General features: G+C 39.5%; 1 protein-coding gene across 1 annotated transcript in view; it reads right to left on the reverse strand.

Moving 5' to 3' along the window:
* Positions 1-16,758, reverse strand: part of LOC140922924 (heat shock 70 kDa protein 12A-like) — a 53,544-nt gene that overhangs the window by 19,827 nt on the left and 16,959 nt on the right. The window contains exon 4 of the mRNA XM_073372972.1: positions 14,252-14,429. Coding sequence (XP_073229073.1) covers positions 14,252-14,429 — 178 coding nt within the window. The remainder of the gene's footprint in view (positions 1-14,251; positions 14,430-16,758) is intronic.

A 16,758-nucleotide genomic window follows, 5' to 3' on the forward strand; every position in this document is an offset into this window, starting at 1 on the left:
ACGGGTTGGTTTATCAATTGTTGGAAAAGAAGAAACGCTTTGTAATGAAAGTAGAAAATTATGCGCACAACTTCTTTTTTGGACACCGAGTAGGTTTATGTTGAAGTCACCCATGACAAAGACCGATTTATTTGAGGCGGAGAGACATAAAAACAAGTTGCTTCTTGTCATAACAAGCAATGACTAGTCTCCAGAATAAAAAGTTCAATTCACAGATCACACAAGTTTACTATAATCCATGCGTTCTTTTACGGATGAAATCGACCGTACTTCTTTTAAACCCACTCGAGTGTGGGACTTTGTTAATTTCTTATTTTATAAATAGCTGAGTAATCGATCTCTGTGTCTCTGTGCCAGTGTCTTTGCTGACTGCCTGTAATCTTTTCTCTGACAGTCCTCTTATTTTTTAAATATAGCCTTGGTTTCCTACGTGGTTTATTTGTGGGCTTTTACCGTGTTTATTTGACATGTGAGAAATCAATTGCTGTGGTAGTTTTGCGATTGTCCGATTGTGTGATGTTACGCAAGCCGCCATTTTTGAATATTGTTTCACAGTTCCTACAGGCTGTAGTTAATTTTAACAATTTCACAAAGACGGTTAAAAAGGTAGTAAGACCGGGGGGCTTTTGATACCACCCCAACCCTCCCCCTCCCCGCGCTAAAAGGTTGCATAACCTCCAAACCGTTCAAGCTGTTACCACTAAACTTGTAAAGATAATAAAATATTTATAAACCACACAGGTACGAAGCCCCTCAGGGACAGCATCTTTCGCATTAAAAAGATTCTTGATTTTGAAAGTAGTAAAGACAAGCCTTATATCAATAGGTTTACATAATTGATTAGCAAGTTTGAGAATACTTCTCTGTGCCGTGCCTGAGAAATGCCCAACGTAAGGGATTTTAAAATAGAAATTAGGTGTTTCCTGGGGCTCGACTCCTGAGTGAGGTTGTGTTTCCTTTCCCTTGACTACTGCCTCAATATATTTAGAACAAGACGCTATGGAGCGTGCACTTCGGGGTCGTGGTTGTGGAATTAAGAATAGTAAGAAATGATATATAATTTGTGAAATAATGGGATTTGTCAGGATATTCTGAAAAGAGCAATATCCAAGAGGCCTACTAGCCAAAAACTAGCATTTCGGGGCAAAATTTAATTGTCTCTGAGATATTCAAGCCCAGTTATGCTCTGATGACTCCATACAAATCCTTCTAAATTTGACTTGGGTCTAAACGCTTATACCCAAGTCAAATATGAGGTTACTGGCGGTGAGTAAGAAGTCAAACAAAACAAACAGTGAAAAGAAGAATTCCCTATTTTTTTTTTTTTTTTACATCAGGCTTCAAAAACAGCATAACAGTCTCATGTACTGATTACTCATGTACTGCGGTCAGAAGATGATTATTATACATGCCAACTCTCCCGGATTATACGTGAGTCTACCGAATACGGCACCGATCTCCCGCTCTCCCGTACGGGTCACCATATCTCCCGAATAAAATCATCTTTTGTGCTTTCCTGTGCCGAGGTTTGAAAGTTAGCCCATTTTTAGCTCAAAACGTGATTTTTTTTTTATTCGCAGTACCGTTTCTGGAACATTTTTGCACGTATTTAGTCACCGACAAAGATTATTTCTGGCATGAAAACGATGATGGCGATTTTTGATAGAATGTAGTTCATGTAAGACTTCATTTAATGTCGTTAGTCATTCCCATTGGGAGCTAGGTTAATTTGTCGGGGGGAAGGGGGTGTTAAAATTTCGGGGGGGTAGTAAAGAAAATAGAGTCTCCAGATTTTAGATCTCCAGAGGTTGTCATCTCTGTGATTACGTCGAAGTCCCGGGGGGTACTCCCCTATAAAAGTGAGGGAGGTGCTCGTCGTACCCTTTAGGGGTTTAAATTTGAGGATTGGTACCGCTTAGGGTGCTAAAACCGAAAATGACTGCTGCCAGAGTTGTCTCGGTAAGATTTATGACAATACTTTCAAAAAGTTCTTGGGAAGAAAGTGCTTAAAAGTTATGTTTTCTACTATTAAAATTCGCAGTACCAGTTATAAAATTTGTTGTTGTTGAATTGGTACCTCTTAGGGGTGGAAATGAACTTGGGACACGCCCATAAAACAAGATTCTGGTACCTTTTACGGGTGTTGTCGAAATTTTCCGACGAGCACTTCCGTCCCTTTTATAGGAGAGTACCCCCCGGGGTCGAAGTCCACCGTCTAAATTAAGGTTGACGGACGTCAACAGGTAGTGGACTTTTTGCATCATTGGGGAGTGGTTTGGTTGAAACTCTCGGGTTAGACTGCAAAACAGTCGGTTTTTTTCTCAAAGTCAGTAAAGAAATCGGTAAAGCGTGGCGTAAGAGTCTTACGCGAGAAGCGCGCGAGCCTCACACGCCCTTACATACATACATACATACTTTATTGACTTTCCCAAGGGGCTTTTCAAAGACAATACATGATCCTATTTACAATTAAGAAATGTTTTAAAATATATATAAAATTACAATTCTTTAAGTAATTTAGTACGTAAACGAGTTTTAAAAACATCAATCGAGTTACACAGTTTAAAGGAATTGTCTAGGGAGTTCCATAAGTTCACAGTTCTATAGAAAAATGTTCTCTGACCGGCAGCTGTTCTAAAAAAGGGAATTTGTAAAAGCTGTGAATTTCTGGTGCTACGTCGGCTAACCTCTGCTCGCTTTATGAATTTTGATGTAAGGTATTCAGGGGCTTGACCGGTCATACATTTAAAAGCCATTGTAGCGTTCCGGTAATAAAGCAGACTGGGAACTGAAAGCCAATTTAGCTCCTTGCGAATTGGTGTAACATGGTCAAATTTACGCGCGCCGCTAACAATGCGGCATGCGAAGTTCTGCACTGCCTGTAACTTGTTGACATTACATTTTGAGGTATTTGACCAAACATTGGAGCAATAAAATAACCTGCTAAAAACTAAGGAATTAATAATCATCAAAAGTGTACGTTTGTCGAAGACATGCTTGACACGGTTTATCTGGCCAAGGCGGGACATGCACGAGGAAGCGGTTTTAATTATATGTTCATCGTAAGTTAAATTAGAATCCAAAGTCACACCAAGGTCTTTGGCGGTGTCTGTAGGGACAATGTCCTTACCCATAAAGGAAAGGTAACGAAATTGGAATTTTGCACGCATCTGCCTGCTGCCAAATATCATCAACTTGGTTTTGCCAGGGTTTAGTAACAATTGATTGTTGGAACACCATTCCCCTATTTTAAACAGGTCGTCTTCCAAATCAGCAATTGCATCCAGGTTGGCTTTAAGCTCGAAGGAAGTAATGAGTTTCGTATCATCTACATAACTCTGGGTGCTGCATTTCTGTGGGATCAATGGAAGATCGTTCGTATATATGCTAAAAAGAAGTGGGCCCAAGATGCTTCCTTGAGGAACGCCACTGGTCACAGACAAAGGCTCAGATAGCGTTGAATAGATTCGTACTACTTGTGACCTGTTGCTTAGGTAACTACGAAACCATTGGAGAGTGTCACTGGAAATTCCGACATCTTGCAATTTTAAAATTAACGTGTCATGATTGACACTATCAAAGGCTTTGCTCATATCTAATAGTACAACTGCCGTTAACTTCTTTTTATCGATGGCGTTAAGAATTGTGTCTGTTGTTTCAATGACAGATGTTTCACAAGAGTGCCATCTCTTGTTACCGCTTTGACTCTTTGATAGGGTGTCATTTGATTGCAGATACGAGGTGAGTTGATTATGTACTACCCTTTCGCAAACCTTCGATAAAACTGGTAGAAGTGAGATGGGTCTATTGTTGTTTGCCTGTTCATGGTCGCCCTCCTTTAGGATGGGTGTAACCTCGGCTGTTTTCCATTTTGATGGAAAAACACAGTTTTGAAAGGATGCATTAACGATAGACGTTATTGGGTGAACAATTGGATTAAGACAGTCTTTGATGACACGGATCGGAATTTTATCTATCCCGGGGGCCTTGTTTGAAGGCATCGCTGCTATTATACGCTCTACTTGTTTATAATCAACGGTACTAAGTGTGAACTGGTCAGAGGAAGCGTATTGTCTCGGCACGAAATAATTCTGATTAAGTGTTAAGTTGCATTCATTAGCCAGGGACGTAATTTTGTCAACAGTGCTCTGACCAACAGATACGAAGAACTGGTTAAATTCGTCTGCAACAGATTTGACGCTCTTACTAAATGTTCGCTGAGATGTAGATTTATTGGGGACACACTGGCGGATTGCTTTCCAGATATTATTGGTGTTATTTGGGTTCCTTTGGATTTGTTCAGCAACAAATTCTCGTTCAGCAATTCTAATTTCCCTCTTAACTTCCTGTCTGAAATATCTGTAGGCAGTCCAGGATAGCGGGTCATTTGTTTTCTTTGCTTTTTTACGCCAATCATCCCTGGTCTTCATCAATCCGCGGATGTTGTCGGTTACGCATGGGTTTGGCTTACAGCGTGCTTTAAAGGTTTTAACTGGAGCATGACGGTCGAGTATCTCAGTAAACAACGAATCAAATGCATAAATTTTATCCTCGACATCGTCGAAAACATCGACTATGGACCACGGTGCCAATGATACGTCGTTTTTGAAATCAATAGGACAGTAGTGTTTAAAACTTCTGGTAGTAATATAAATGGGTTTGGAGCGCGCCTTCTTCAATCTTAAGGTGACATAAATTAGCTCATGGTCGCTGATCGAGCTTTCCATAACTGTAGCCGTTTGGACTTGTCTTGTATCCGATGCAAGGATAACATCTAAAATTGATTTCGAAGTCTCTGTAACTCGTGTTGGTGTGTTGATCAATATTGACAAGTTATAGGAACGGCAAAAGTTAACAAGGGCTTTAGCTCCAGGATCGTCGCTATTCTCAAGTCTGCAGTTCAAATCACCTAATAGATAAATTGGAACATTAAACGACGAGGCATAAATAAAGTTCTCTGTAAGATCTGAATCGAAACAAGATAAAGAAGTGTCCGGTGGTCTATAGGTTGTACAGACAAGGAAGGACTTCATGTTTCTGACGTGGATTTTTAGCCACAGTTGATGGAAGCCAGAGGCCGTGATAAGAGAAATGTCACTCAAGTACTCCGTCCTGTAATTTCGTGAGACATAAGCACATACTCCACCGCCAACCCTCGCCTGTCGGTCGATTCGGTAGATAACATAGCCAGGGATTTCTATCTCCAAATCCGTAACTGAACTGTTGAGCCATGTTTCGGATACGGTAAATATATCAAACTTATTTTCCAGTACCGCATTCTTTACAAGAACGAAATGCTCACGGCATTTGAGCGAGCGAACATTAAGATGTGCGATTTTAACATTGCCATTTGACTTTTCTGACTTGTCTCCACTAGAGCAGTTTGCAGGTCCAGGGTTAAGTTCCACATCATGTAGCAGTTGTATAACAGGTCTAAAGGTAGAGGTTGAGTTGGCGTAGTAGGCTGTAGTAGCGCTTGCTCGTTTCACTCTCATACTGATAGTGACATGCACGTGTGTCCGCCATTTTGTACAGTGTCTCGTATCCCAGTTTACCTCTTTAACCGACGAGGAATGCGGGAAACATAGACCAAAGTACTCGCTCGGAATATAAAAAGGGAGAAGGCCTCACTTCCGGCTGATGTGCGTCGCTCAAAAACGTCTTTGCTTAAGCTCCCTACATAGGTTAGTCTGTCTTCGTAATCGTTGGGTACTTGCCTTGTTTTTTGTTAGTTAAGGTGGCTCCGTAACAAATACAAGAGCATTTAGCTGTGACAAATTTTCCGTCATAACTTTTTGGATTTTAACGCGATGGCTGCGAAACTTTGCAAAGAATAACAGATATCATTCGGCAGTAACACGAAATATTCCCATTTCATTGATGGTAAATTTTTCTTGAAAAATTAGTGCTTAAAAGAACCCTGCTGTTCAAAGAAAATCGCGTCTAGTAAAAAAATTTGCTGATATTTTTTACCGAAATTTCTGGTATCGGCTTTAATTGATATAATAAATGTGCCAGAGGAATTTCAGAAAAATCGTTGGAGCAGAAGTTCGTAACTAAAAGTCGCTCAAAATTCAGCTGTGAAATTGTTTTGGAATTGCAAAAATAAATTACTGTCAGGAAGAAGGAGATATCAGTTTGAATTTTCGGGACAAGTAAATTCAGTGTTTCCTAATTCTGAAAACAGAAGCCGATGGCCTATCGTGCTATTCTTTAAAAGGTACTTTTCAGTTTTAGAAGCACTATAAATTGCTCCAAACTTTGCTCTGACGTCGAATGACTTGTTCCTAGACATTTTTAAAACATCCCTTGGCAGTTTTGGTTCAAACTCCTGCTACACACATTTTGATGTATTGCAATGCATCCTCAACGGCTTTTCCTGCTGTACGTTGTTTCCAATTCAGGAAAAAGGTATTGTGATTGTAAGCTACCTTGTATCGAAGCTCAGATAGAACTGTCCATCACCTTTGTCTGAGCACGAGCGGCAGCTCTGCGAGGAATTCGCACCTCAGCCCGGGGGGACGAGTGACAATGATACCCATGTCTGTGAACCGATCTGTATAAACATGTATGCAGAGCAAAACATAATAACCAAGAAAAAAAATACCCATTCATTGAAGGAAGGAGTGACCAAAGTTTCAGAGTTGTAAATTTATTCACGGGCAGTATTTTTGCGATAATTTTATTTTGCCCTGTGATGTTATTCGGTTCACAAGCATGGTCATCATTGTCTCCCCTGGGTGAGGTGCGAATTCCTCGCAGAACTGCCGCTCGTGCTCATTTTGGAGTCATACACAAAGGTGCTGGACAGTCCTTTCTGAGCTCTGATATGAGGTAGCGTCCAATCTCAATACCTTTTTCCTGAACGAACAGCAGTAAAAGTCGTTGAAAATGCATTGCAATACATCAAAATGTATGCAGCAGGAGTTTGAGCCAAAACTGCCAAGGGATATTTTAAAACTGTCGAAGAACAAGTCATTTTACTTCAGAGCAAACTGGTGGCTCCTTCTACCTGACAGTAATTTATTTTTGAAAATCCAAAACAATTTCACAGCTGAATTTTGAGCGACTTTTAGTTACGGACTTCTGCTCCAACGATTTTTCTGAAATTCCTCTGGCATATTTATTATATCAATTAAAGCCGATACCAGAAATTTCAGTAAAAGATATCAGCAATTTTTTTTTACTAGACGCGATTTTCTTTGAACAGCAGGGTTCTTTTAAGCACTAATTTTTCAAGAAAAATTTACCATCAATGAAATCGGAATATTTCGTGTTATTGCCGAATGATATCTGTTATTCTTTGCAATGTTTCGCAGCCATCGCGTAAAAAAAACCAAAGAGTTATGACGGAAAATTTGTCACAGCTAAATGCTCTTGTATTAATTACGGAGCCACCTTAATTGTATTCATTCTATGGTGGTGTCTTTACTGTTATTTAGTCCATCTATAGATAAAAACCTTACACTTGTAATATGTCTTCCGCCCCCCCCCCCCCCCCCCCCGCCTCGACTAGTTCATAAGGAATATATTTATCCAATTTTCAATAAAATTTGTTGTCGTTGTTGTTGTAAAGATATATAAGGCTTGGGTAAGGAGTCAATTACCTTGTGCATGGAATTGGCTAAAACTCAATGTTACGAGTTCGAATGTTTTGAGGATAATTATTCACGGACTATCAGCACGCAGGCCAGGATGTCGGATTAACACAAGGAAGTTTAATACCAAAAGAACATAGTCTTTGCAGGGCTTTAAAACACAGCATCCGCCAACACAAACTTCAACTTGAACTTCAGAAATCTTACGGCCTCCGCCAACTTGTAAACACAAAACTTGAAAATCGACTTTCGTCACACTTGACTAAACACAGTACTCCAGCTCTTTGGAGAAAAAAGTTAGTTCGTCAAAACAACTCGCTTGGAACTTGAATAACGTTTCACGTAAGGTTATAGAATATACTAAACAGGCGAATAGTAGTAACCTTTCAGCATATTTTAACTGAATGATGCAAATCTACCGACTTATGCTCAAATGTAAACATGCCCTAATTAATTATTCATATTCATAGAGGTCACGCAACACATGACAGCAATGCTACTACGTAACACTCAACAAAGACAAGCATTTTTGTAACTTTAACTTCATCATAAGACAGTTCGAAAGGAGCGCTCACTCTTGAAATGCTTTTCAACACTCGAAGAGAAATTTCGTGTCTTTGCGCGGCCATGTAATATCCTCCATTTATTCCTCGAGTAAATTAAAGAGTAAACTCAAAGTGATCTCAAGATATCTCGAAGTAATTTCGGTCTCATTTCGTGAAATAACCGAAACAAGCCGAAAAGTCACGAACTTGCACGCCCAATCTTGTCCCCACACTGGTGCATAATTTTATAGCTATTTTTCACGGCAAATTACCTTGGGTCGCAGTGGCGACTTAGAGACTCCTCTGATCTGAAGGGTCGCACTGGTAAGTCGGTTCAAGCCCCGGGCAAGCCAAAATAATAATTCTGTCTTCCTCGAACAAGTTAAAGAATAAATCAAAGAAATCGAAGTGATCCCGAGATATCTCGAACGAATTCGGCTTTCACTTCGTCAAATACCCGAATAAAACCGGAATCCTACAGACTTTGCGTGCCCAATCTTGCCAAAAAAAGTCAACTTTGACACATTCCTGAGCGTCGCGAATCCTTTACTTGGCCCTCCGCCGAAGTAAATGTATTTGTTTATAAGGTTCTCAGGGAACCTCTTCACAGGTTTGCTCACCAGTTATCTGAGTTTCTCCCCCTTTACCTACAAATTGGGGTTAATCAAAACCTTGATTGATAGAACCTTTAAGATACACAACACTTGGATGGGCTTCCACACTGACCTAAAAAATTGTCTATCATTCTACGGAGGATACATAAACCTGGCTCTCTCCCTGTAAGTAGCTAAGCGCCACTAATTTTAAACTTTTCGGTAAGCAGTATTACCAACGCAATGTAACGAACTTTGTAACATCGCGCGCGATTTAAATTCAACGGCGATTTCAAAATATGTAACACTGAAGATGACGGATGTACCGTCGAAACAAGTCTGGTAAATTAAAGAAAGTTGTTATATTTATGCGGCTATCTATATTGTTGCTGCTATCTAGACCTTTCTAAACATCCTTTTTAGGTCAAATTTCTGCTAAGATACCTCGATTTATACTGGTTTTTAGTAAAATAGAGTACATTTAAATAATTTAAAAGGGAGGATCCAAGATGGTGGATACTGCCAGTTCCTTTTTTAGTAATAAATGGCGTAATCATCACGTCACTACTATAGTCTAAGATTATTTGCTGTGAGTTGATAATGTTAGCCTTAAGCTGTGCGTACATCTATATAGATATAAGGCATTTGGAAAATTTGGAGGGCACAGAAGAGGCAAGAGTAATGTTGCTCTCTGCGGCACCTTGTGCTTTCCAAACTTCCCGCGTGCCTTATATCTCGTTTTAGTATATACACACTCAGTGATCTTGGTTATTCAAGCAATCTGATTGGTTCGCTATCTCGGATCTCGGACTATTTAACAATTATTCTTTGAAATCGAGGTGAATAGTGGCAAAATATTTACCGAGCCACGAAGTGGCGAGGTGGATATTCCTAAAGCCACTACTCACCGAGATTGAAAAGAAAATTGTTTTAGTATATACACACGAAGTGATCTCAACAAAATCAGAAAGGAAACCATTAAAAAGTACGATTTGATTGACAGATCAGGTCAGCTAGACACGCGAAAGTTTAAAAATAGGTCTTTGTAGAATTTTCAAACATGGCAATTCACAAGCTTATCACTTCGCAAACAACAGCGTAATGACTTAAATGGAACCGCCAAAAGTTTGAATAGTTTCCTTACCTGAGAAGAAAAGAAGAGCTTTGTTGTTTTCTGTTGACTCGCCAAGTTTATAACCGAAAAGGTTTGTTGTGTCGTTCTTTGCATGAAGTGATGACAAAAATGGCGATTCCGTTCCTCGAGGTAAGACGTCGTCTTCATGTAGCATTCTTTCTCGTGTTAACTTGAAACGTAGAATTTCTGCAAACATTTGCTTTCAAATTTGTTTGTCATAAATAAACTTTGTTTTTGGGCCAATTGTTTCTTGTTAGGAAACGCTGAGTTTACAAAACGGCCTCTTCTAGGCGAATAAACGGGAGTTGTAAACAATCCATCGACCACAAAACTCAACAACAGTAAATAGAAAAACGCTGTTTTGAATCCTTCCAAGTCTTTTCTTGCCTGAAAAAAAGTCAACCCCAGGATTTTGTCGACTTTTAAAAGATCTTCCTCTGAGAAAATGGGAAAAAAAACGAGCTCACACATTATCCACTCGCTAGGAGGTGAATATTGTTGAATAGCCCGAGATAGCGAACTAATCAGATTGCTTAAATCACCAAGATCACTGAGTGTGTATATACTTTCCAAACTTCCCGCGTGCCTTATATCTCGTTTTAGTATATACACACTCAGTGATCTTGGTAATTCAAGCAATCTGATTGGTTCGCTATCTCGGACTATGACGTTATATTCACCGCGCTAGGCGGTGAATATAAAGCAGAACAAAATCACTGTCGTGAACTGGGTGTTTTGCCAAAGTTTCATAGTAAAGCCTTTTTGAAAATACACGAATATCCCAGTGCTGATGACTTTGGAGGAAAGAAAAGACTTCATGGTGTTTAAACAGCGTGATCTATTGTGAAGTGGTTTACTGTAGCTGACTTTTTGTACGCTCGAAGCTATGTTTACCACTACAGAGGAAAACGAGGCCGCTTTGTCACTGTTTTGTGATTTCGGGATTTCCCCGCAAGACCAATTTTGCCTATAAATAGAAGTTAATTTATGGAGAAAAGAGGAAGGCAAATTGTACGTGCCGAAAAGTTAACAAGGCAAAGAACATTGGAGACAAACAACGCTCACCTTGATCGTAGGATGCCGCTGTTGACAGCATTTGCAAGAAGCGACAAAGAAAACTTTCTCATTTACGGTGCGTTGACAGAAACAAATAAAGCTCTACTTTTCTTCTAATAATTGGGTAGTAATATAACACAGAAACAAATAAAGCTCTACTTTTCTTCTGATAATTGGGTAGTAATATAAATTTTCGGCGTTTTCTTTTAAACCGTTGATGCTAAAGCTTACAAAACTCGATTAAAAAAGATTAAAACTATCATTTGGCATTTTTGAAGATACTGTAAAGATCTAACTTTTGCGCATCCACTGTTTACGGCTTCGAGTTCACGCATGAATTCACCCGTCAATCAAACTAATCGTTTTTTAATGGTTTCCTTTCTGATTCTGTTGAGATCACTTCGTGTGAATATACTAAAACAATTGTTCACCTCAGGCTCAGTTAATATTGTTGAATAATTGTTAAATACTCAGGCTGACACATGAGCTAAGTGTAAACCAAGAATCGCCAACAGTACTGAAAAATGACGGTCTGTCAATCAGTATCAAGTAATTTTCCAATAATAATTATAGTATAGGTAATTATAGCGGAGCTCCACGCGCGCGCGAAGCGCGCGCGTGGGCGGAGCCCCATTGCTAAGTAAATCTACCCATCCCAGAAAATTTAGTAATCACGTGACCGTACACCGACCGACCGCCCGCCGTCCGTCCGCACCACAGGAAAACCAATGTTTACTCACAGTTTTAGCTAGTTTGGGAGCCCAAGAGAAAACTAATTGCACGGGCTGCACATCAATGTTGTGATCAATTGACAGCTATCAAAACAGGGCATCCGCTGACAAGTATCACCTGACCGTACCGCGGGCTCAAGTGTCGACCCATCGAGGTCGAGTATTTTTTAAAAGTTATCCGCTGACAAATTACCAGTTTCAAATGATCGCAGGCTCAAGTTTATTTTTTCCAAGGATTCATATCAAATATGTTGTGTTTATGTCAATATGGCCCCGCACTATTAGGATTTTGATTTCAAACTGACCTCGGAAGCGAAAATTCATCCAGTTTTTTCAAAAGTACAGGCGGGGAAGACCTTATCTTACCATGGTCACGCGTTGGTCACGCTCTACGTCCAATTTTTATACTCTGATTGGTCAAAATTTGACAGGTGAGTTTATGCGGAAAAATTATGCAGCATCTTGAAGGTAGTTTACTTTGACAGCTGAAGCTGACAGAGTTTTGTGTCAACTTGTGATGTTTTTAACTGTCTTTTTCCTCTGGAGGTACAAAATGAAATACAGCTGCTATCAAGAGTCTTCTGTTATTCATGGCCGGTTTGTTTAGTGGGTTTTGGTTGAGAAATGCGTCGCTTGTCAAAATTCGGTAATTCGATTTCGGATGGCATCGTTTTCGTTTTTCACCTTGCTTAATGCGTAAGAGGGTTTAAAAGTCTCAAGCAACTGTGGCCTCCCTTGATAGCTTTCAGGAACTGAATCTCGAATGGTAAGCCTAAGTAATTATTGTATTTGATGTTTGTGTTTCATGAGGTCTTGCACAGTTCACGCTGACAGTTTATGCGGCAAGTTTATGCACGTTTGCAGGATTTGAGTCAATGATCTGACCTAGTATCAGGTTTGATATAAGCTTACAGAACTTTAAAAAGCCTTCAGATATATTTGCTCACCACAAATAGAAAGAAAACGTTCCGAAGGATATTTAGTTATAAATTTGGCTGTAGAAAGAAAACTTTGAGCGATTTTCTTGCTTCGAGGAGTTCACCTTCGAAAACAGTAAACACCGCGCTGGGAAGCCGGCTAAAACACAAACTTAAGCTTTACGCTTAAAGACTCAGAATTTTTAGAGACACTTTAATACTTGTCTTCGTGAATGAAAATTGTTGTCTCTGTAAATGTTTCATGGAATTATATCTCTTTTTTTGATTGCTAGTAGTCTCTCTTGCAATTTTAATCGCTTGTCCGTGCCGTTTGTTTTCATCGTTCATGACCATCGCTTGCAGGAGTACTAAAAAATGTCGCGCGTATCAAACGCTTTATAAGATTACACATCGTTATAACTGAAACCATTAAATAACAAAACAAATAATAATAAATTGGCTATTATGTTGACGCGTAACTCTGTTAAAGTTCATTCAAACACTCGACCACACTGACAGCTCGCACTATGGAAACGAGAACCAGCTGGCCGTATGGGTGATTTTGGAATTTTTCTGAAATTTTTGAACGGTTTGGCTCGTCCTGAATATTGACTGAGTGCAATTTGTCTTGAAAAATTGTGAAATACCGCATTTTGTCCGAGCTCTGTATGATAAATAGTACTTTTCCACCTAAAACGTGGTGTATAAAAATTATAAAAGGTTGGTTTAAACACCCCCAGATTTGTTGGCAAGAATTTGTAAAGTAAACCTGTCGAACGCAAAAAAATTTGGCGTGATTTGTTTTCCAAGAATTTGTTTTCGAGACCTAATCTACTGTGATCTTGACTGTGATCGAAGATGTTTGCTATTTTTTGGGTGTACATATAAGGTTATCAATTCGATGTAAGATGTTTCACTCTAAAATAACTTAGCCTTTCGCTCAAAAGTCACATGAATGTGCCCTTAAGTTAAATGATTTGTGGATTAAAAGTTTATTGTTTGATTTAAATTATAAATTTATTAAAATTGGAGCTTCGCTTTTAGCCCTCGCTAAATCTATATATTGGTATAGGTAATAGCATGATTTGTAGTGATATTCGGCATAAATGCCACGAGTGACATTTCTATGTTATTATTTGTTTATACTACTACCAAAAAAGGTTTCTAATTTTCACATGTAAGTATTCCAAATTCAGCTGAAATACCACTGCTCTAAGCCAATCAACTTACAGAAATTTCTCATGAAGTAGTATAATAATAATAATAATAATAATAATAATAATAATAATAATAATAATATTACTAATACTAATAAGTTAATGATAATAATAATGATATTGATAATGATGATGGTAATGATGACGACGATGATGGCGATGATGATGATGATGATGATGATGATGACGATGATGATGATAATAATAATAATAGCAACAACATAAGTTACAAAACAAATACATCTTAAGTCTACGCTATGGCCCGAAGGAAGAGCCATCCAAAGTTATGGCGCCGGGTGAAATAGCAATTTAGCTGAGACTAAAAATCAGAAAACTGAAGTCTGATGGGCAAGTGACACTTCACCGTTTTATTTGATTAATTGTGGGTACGGAATACGGCTACGTGAAATTACCGTACACACTTGCATGAAGTGTAAAATTTGAACAAAGGAAACTCACCTCCAATATCCACGACCATGTATTCATTTCCTGATGTTGGAAGATCGGAATCCATAGCTTCAACTCCCTTATGGTTTTCAAGCTTGCTTAACTTTTTCTCGCAACAGAAAACGGCAGCCGCCTCGGGCTCCAAAGCAATAATTAGCTGCTTGGGGTTGTCCTTGGAACCAACGCCGGCCTGTTTGTTAAATTTATACAATGGTTAGCATTTCAACGGCGGTGATAGATGAAGGTTAAAAAATTGCCCGAGGAGGGCGAGAAATTTTACGACTTGTAAATAAGGTGCTGAGAACAGTCAACTCCCTTTATAGCGGACACTGTAGGGACCTTGAGTCAGAGACCTTATTAGCGAGAGTCCGTCATTGCGGGAGTGTATATCAGTCAAACGTCTTCAATTTATTTTTACCTGGACCTTAGCTGCTGTCCGTATTATCGGGGTGTCCGTTATAGCGAGGTGTCCGGAAGGCGAGAGTTGACTGTATTTTGAGCAGCTTCAAAAATATTTCCAGTGTTATTGGTTAATTTTGATTTTTTTACAAAGAGTGGTCGATGAATAATAAAAAAAACGACAAAATAATGATAATAACTCGATAATAATGACAATGGAAATTATGATTATCAATAAATAATAATAATAATAATAATAATAATAATAATAATAAATAATAATAATAAGGTACTTAATGTGGACACAGCATTGGCCTCTATCAGAGTTAAGAGATGTGGACAGAGCAGCTCGGAAGATCATAGTTGAGAACGGTGGCAAGCACCCAGCTAGCCTAACTTTTTTGTTATATCTACTGAGGGAGAAAGGGGGTAGAGGCCTGCGATCAGTCGAACACGAGTACAAGATCACTAAAATCAAATCGCTACTGAAATTGTATCAGAATTCGGACCAGACGGTGGAAGCAGTTAGAGAATTTGAAGAACACGCCATGGCATCAGGCCACCAGTCGCTTGCAAAGGAAGCAGCTAAGTACGCTGAAGAACTCAACATCACACTTCAGCTTGATACCCTAAATTCCGTGTGTGTTACTACAGAAGGAAAGGTGGTGACCGCAGCAAGAGCTGGGAATCTGTTGAAGCAATCTCAAAAGAAGCAGTTCTTGGAGATCGCTAAGGACAAAAAGTGGCAAGGAAAGTTATTCCGTATCAGATGTGAAGATGAGAGCCTAAGCATAACCACCTGCTTTGCATGGTTAAAACGTTGGGCTACATGCCCTACATATACCATCGCGAGCATGTATGAACTGTATGAGCAGTTGTTACCTACGAAGCTGTACACAAAGAAGAGGACGCAAACCTCCACCGACGGCGAAGTCCTATGCAGGTTGAGGGAAGGTAGCTGAGACCGTTGCACATGTATTGGCTGGATGTTCCTCCCTGGCACAAACCAAGTACCTATACAGGCTTAATGCAGCTTTAAAGATTCTGTTTTTTGAGCTCCTGCGAGAGCATGGGTTAATAGAAGAGGTTCCACCACGGTACTCACCGGTGATACCAAACGAGCCTACCAGAACGTCACGAGTGAGGCGTTTTGGGATATTCCCATCTATGCAGAGAACAACGAAGTTAGAGCAAATCGGATCGACGCGCGATTTGTCAGCCACGAGAGGAAGGAAGTCTGCACAATTGAAATGAGCTGCCCATGGATTGAAAGTAGAGCTAAGAGAGATGAGGGAAAGACACTCAAAAATGGGCCCATGATGTGGGAGCTGAAGCAGAGATACAATGGTTACAGGGTTGAACAGTACAACGTAATAATTGACGTACTAGGTGGTTACTCTAAACACCTAGAGAAGTCGGTGAGGAAGCTACTTGGAACGAGAGCACGGAGCGTACTTGAGCGGATGCAGAAGTCGGTCATCTCAAACACTTTAAACATTGCCAGCACATTTAAGATAAATTCTTAGTTAGGGCGCTAAGGACTCTAGTTTTTAGGGTTTTTTTCCCTAGAAATCTAGAAACACAAGCTTGCTGATGTTTTTACCATTATTTTTTAGAGTATTAGAGTTTGATATTATTCTAAAAGCTTTTAGAGCAAATCTGATCGACGCGCGATTTGTCAGCCACGAGAGGAAGGAAGTCTGCACAATCGAAATGAGCTGCCCATGGATTGAAAGTAGAGCTAAGAAAGATGAGGAAAAGACACTCAAGTATGGGCCCATGATGTGGGAGCTGAAGCAGAGATACAATGGTTACAGGGTTGAACAGTACAACGTAATAATTGACGTACTGGGTGGTTACTCTAAACACCTAGAGAAGTCGGTGATGAAGCTACTAGGAACGAGAGCACGGAGCGTACTTGAGCGGAAGCACAAGTCGGTCATCTCAAACACTTTAAACATTGCCAGAACATTTAAGATAAATTCTTAGTTAGGGCGCTAAGGACTGCAGTTTTTAGGTTCTTTTTTTCCTAGAAATCTAGAAACACAAGCTTGCTGATGTTTTTACCAACATTTTTTAGAGTATTAGAGGTTGTTATTATTTAAAAAGGCTTTTAGTAG

The sequence above is a fragment of the Porites lutea genome, chromosome 13 (genome assembly GCF_958299795.1).
Source record: "Porites lutea chromosome 13, jaPorLute2.1, whole genome shotgun sequence".
NCBI classification, from domain to species: domain Eukaryota; kingdom Metazoa; phylum Cnidaria; class Anthozoa; order Scleractinia; family Poritidae; genus Porites; species Porites lutea.